Source organism: Mandrillus leucophaeus, unplaced genomic scaffold, assembly GCF_000951045.1.
Source record: "Mandrillus leucophaeus isolate KB7577 unplaced genomic scaffold, Mleu.le_1.0 Scaffold404, whole genome shotgun sequence".
Lineage (NCBI taxonomy): Eukaryota > Metazoa > Chordata > Mammalia > Primates > Cercopithecidae > Mandrillus > Mandrillus leucophaeus.
Genome location: NW_012104299.1, coordinates 1,901,108 through 1,905,168, shown reverse-complemented (window position 1 = coordinate 1,905,168; position 4,061 = coordinate 1,901,108). Strand labels below are relative to the sequence as shown.

The window sequence follows — 4,061 nt, the reverse complement described above, 5'->3', positions numbered from 1 at the left end:
GCCACCATGCCCAGCTAATTTTTGTATTTTTAGTAGAGACAGGGTTTCACCATGTTGGTCAGGCTGGTCTTGAACTCCTGACCTCATGATCCACCCACCTTGGCCTCCCAAAGTGCTGGGATTACAGGCATGAGCCACTGCACCCGGCGGAAATCTCCTTCCTTTTTAAGGCCAAATGATATTCCCTTGTAGTCTGCACCATATTTTGTTCATCCATTCTTTTATTGATGGACATTTGAGTGCTTTCCACTTTTTGGCTATCATGAATAATTGCTTGCTTAATTTTACTAAGCAATCAACTGTCTTTTGCTGTGGGCAAGACAGTTTACATGGCATTTGTTGTCAGGTCAATTACATTTTAGTGAAGAGCATCACTGGTCTGTGATCTCGGTCCAAAGAACGCCCTAAAGTTCATGCTGAAGAGGAAGGACCTCCACAGAGCTGTGGGACAAATGCCAGCTAGTTTAGAATTGTGCAGCCTTTTCTAATATGAAACACCAGGAGCTTTAAAACAATACAGTTGAGCCTTGACCAACACTGGTTTGAACTGCACGAGACCACTTATAGGTGGATTTTTTTTTTCAGTAGATATATTTAAAAACTTGGGGGGATTTACAGCAATCTGAAAAAACTTGCAGATGAACTGCACAGCCTAGAAATAGACAAAAGTTGTGAAAAGGTATCATGAATCCATACAATAGATATGTAGATACATATGCACTTATGTGTCCATTGACTGTTCATGTTATTAGTAAGGCCTCTGGTAAACAGCAGGCTATCTGTAGTTAAGTTTTTGGATTTTCCGCTGCATGGGGGTCTGCGCCCTAACCCCTTAGTTGTTCAAGGTCAACTGTACTGAGAAAGGAGAGGAGAGGATTTTGTTGTTCGTTTCCCCACACTGTGACACACTCCACGATTTACACACACACACACACACACACACACACACACACACACACGCTCTCTCTCGTGATCATCTTTATTTTCCCAGGCAAAAATTGCCACCTGGGGCCACCGTGTGAACATATGCATGGTGCCTCTGGGCGCTGCAGGTTAGAGAACTTCGAGTTGGAGGGAGATGAGGGATTTGGGGGAACCTGGCTTTTCCTTCTGGGCCAATTCCCTCTGGCTCAGGTGATGCTCAGTTCAGTCCTGCTCCTGGCCAGACCTTCCCTGAGGGTCAGTCCCTCAGCACTGCTGCTTGAGCAGCCTCTCCGTAGGAACCACGGCCTGGAATGTGCCCGGTGAGGGACTGGAAATGACGGGTTCTCTAAGCACAGCCAAACAAAGGAGGAAGAACTCACGCACAGTCATTCAACAGGAGCAAAGGAAGGAGGTCTTTATGAAGAAAACCGTAGTGTAGCAACGCATGCATATAAGCCTTTTCATGTGTGAACTCATTCAAGCAATATTTGCTACAGCCAAATTCTAGAATAAAAAAGCGTATGACAACCTCTGGGGGGTGATATGAACGCTGGCCTGTGTATTGTTGGAGGAAAGGAAGCCGCCACAGTGTGAATGCATTGCTGCAACATGGTAGGTGCCCATCTAGTTTATTTCGAAGACCACATATTGAGCAATTACTAAGTTCGCAATGTTCTCCCAGGCCGTAGAAGTGAAGATGTGGCTCCTTTCCTCAAGGAGTAGTTTTGTCTAGCATCGCAATATACAACAGCTTGTTCTGTGGCAGGAAAGGTGTTCACCGAGCTGGGAAATGGAATCCATCCCGGCTGACTCATTTCTTTTATTTCCTCTTTTCTTCTCCCAACTTATTTCCTGCCCGGCCCTCATCCACGTGGACTTCTCACCACGCAGGAGAGAATCTGGGGTTCTGGGAAGCCTGCGAGGATCTGAAGTACGGAGACCAGTCCAAGGTCAAGGAGAAAGCAGAGGAGATTTACAAGTGAGCATCAGCCAGGGCGCTGGAAAGCCTTCCCCTGGGCCTCCGAGAACCACCCCATTGCGCTTGAGGTGGAGATAGGACGAGAGGACCACAGCCTGGTGACTGGCTGGGGCCTGGTCAGCATCGGTTCACTGTACTTGCCATGCTAGAAATACTTCCCCGCTGCTTTGGGAGGTTTGGGGGTTCCCTGAAGAAAGCCGGGTGGGACACACAGTGTGAGTCTCCTGTTTCTATGGGAATGTGTCTAGGGGTTAAAAAAGCAAGCTGTCCCGAATTACAGTGCAGAGTGCTCTGTCTTTGACTAAAGCCTTCTTAGGTGTCCTGAGAGCTATGCGTGTATGCGTGTGTGTGTGTGTGTGTGAGAGAGAGAGAGAGAGAGCAAGAGGCGGGGGTGAGGGGAGAGAGAGAGAGCAAGAGGGGGGGTGAGGGGAGAGAGAGAGAGAGAGAGAGAGAGAGAAGCAGCAACATGAGAAAACCTATTCCTTAGAGATGTGAGGATCACAGGGGAAGGGAGCTCCTCCCACGTGTCTGGGACAGTGAGCGCAGCTTGGGGTACAAACATGGCTGGGCACATCTCATTCCTGACATCACGCCTCTAGCCCCCACTTGTTCCGAGCAGCAATAAGTCTGTCCCTCTCCAGGCCCATCTCTCCTCCAAATGATACAAGAGCCAAGGGTTCCAGGTTAAAAGGGTCAGTCCTGTTTTCAATGGCCAAGTGGAGAAGCGGGGGAAGGTGTGATGAGGCCCCCAAGGTTGCTGAAAGCCACACTCCCCCTCCCCGACGCTCCTCCCCCTGCAGGCCTGGCGGGTGCTCCTGTCCTGCTGTGGTCCCATCTCTGTGGGTTCTTTCATCTGCACTGGCTGCAGTGGACATGTGTCCTGGACACCGAGGGCCCAGCATTTTTAGTTCATACTCACATGCTTCGCTGTGTTTCCCAAAGCCCAAGCACCACGCTGGGCTGGAATCAGCCCTTTTGTGGCCACGAGACTGTGGTGCTGAACTTCGGGCAGCAGGCCAAACAGCCCCTTCCTCTGAGGACTTAGCCTCTGGACCCTGGATGTCCTTCCTGCAAATGAACTCAGGTTGCAACACCCCGGTTTCCAGAGAAGCACCCGCAGCATTGAAGAGAAAAGCTTGAGGTCTCACTTCTTATACTTAGAGGTTCATGCACTCTCTTGCAAATTTGCCCAGCTCCTCCCACAGGGAGGGGATCCATGCATTGAGAGAAATGGGGGTGCGGGTGTGGTGCAGTGGGGAGGGCTGACGGTCCAGGAAGGTTCCATGACATCCTTCGCAGAACAATGGGTGCCTGACTGCCTTACACACAGTGACACACACACAACTCCCGATTCCGAAAATCTGCTACAGGAAGCCTGCTGCCTCTGCCATTAGTTTGATTCTCCGTCTTCCCCAGGCTCCCTAGTTATGTAAATCTCAGTTTGAATTCCAAAATTTTAAGGTACATCTTAGAAAGGTGGGAAAATATTCATGGGAGTATTTCTAATCCAGCAACAGCTCAGAATTGGAAAGACTGAGAGAGCTCTGCATCCCGGCATCCCAGGTAGAGCCACAGGCTCAGGAAGTGTGGCCAAGTTTGGTCTAACTGGGAGCCTTGGCCTATCTGCCCAGGGGCTCAGACCTCTGGGTTCTGGGACCATGGGCTGCCTCTCACCGCAGCATGTGAGATTCATTACAAAGCACATCTGGATTGGGAGAGGGAGAGCAGAGACCCCCAGAACACCTGTGTGAAGGTGTCTTAGCTTGGTCCCAGGTCGGCCCTGGAATCCTGGTGTAGAAGGTGTGAAGTTGGAGGCTGAGTTTTTCACCCTCATGGCCAGGGCCTAATCTGACCTGAGCTTACCCCAGCCCCTTCTTGCTCTCTCTCCTGGAGGCTGGAAACATCAAAGTTAAAATATTCGCATTCCCAATACTGGATGTTTCTTGCTTCGAGGAAAAATTGCTTGACAGCCTCTTCAAAAGTTCACGCTGTTTAGTGTCTCCTAAAAAAAACTGCCACCCTCACCTCGGGGAACCCGAGTCGTGTCAGTCCTTCCCTTCCGAGCAGCTGTGAGCTTTTCATGAACCGACTTGGTTTAGTTACTTTTACTAACATCTCCCTCCCACTCCAGGCTGTTCCTGGCCCCAGGGGCGAGGCG

At 50.2% G+C, this 4,061-nt stretch overlaps 1 protein-coding gene across 1 annotated transcript in view; it reads left to right on the top strand.

Moving 5' to 3' along the window:
• The window catches only part of RGS9 (regulator of G-protein signaling 9), an 81,926-nt gene that overhangs the window by 54,448 nt on the left and 23,417 nt on the right, over positions 1 to 4,061 (top strand). Inside the window, exons 13-14 of the mRNA XM_011992151.1 lie at positions 1,816 to 1,903; positions 4,035 to 4,059. Of these exons, the coding sequence (XP_011847541.1) occupies positions 1,816 to 1,903; positions 4,035 to 4,059 (113 nt within the window). The remainder of the gene's footprint in view (positions 1 to 1,815; positions 1,904 to 4,034; positions 4,060 to 4,061) is intronic.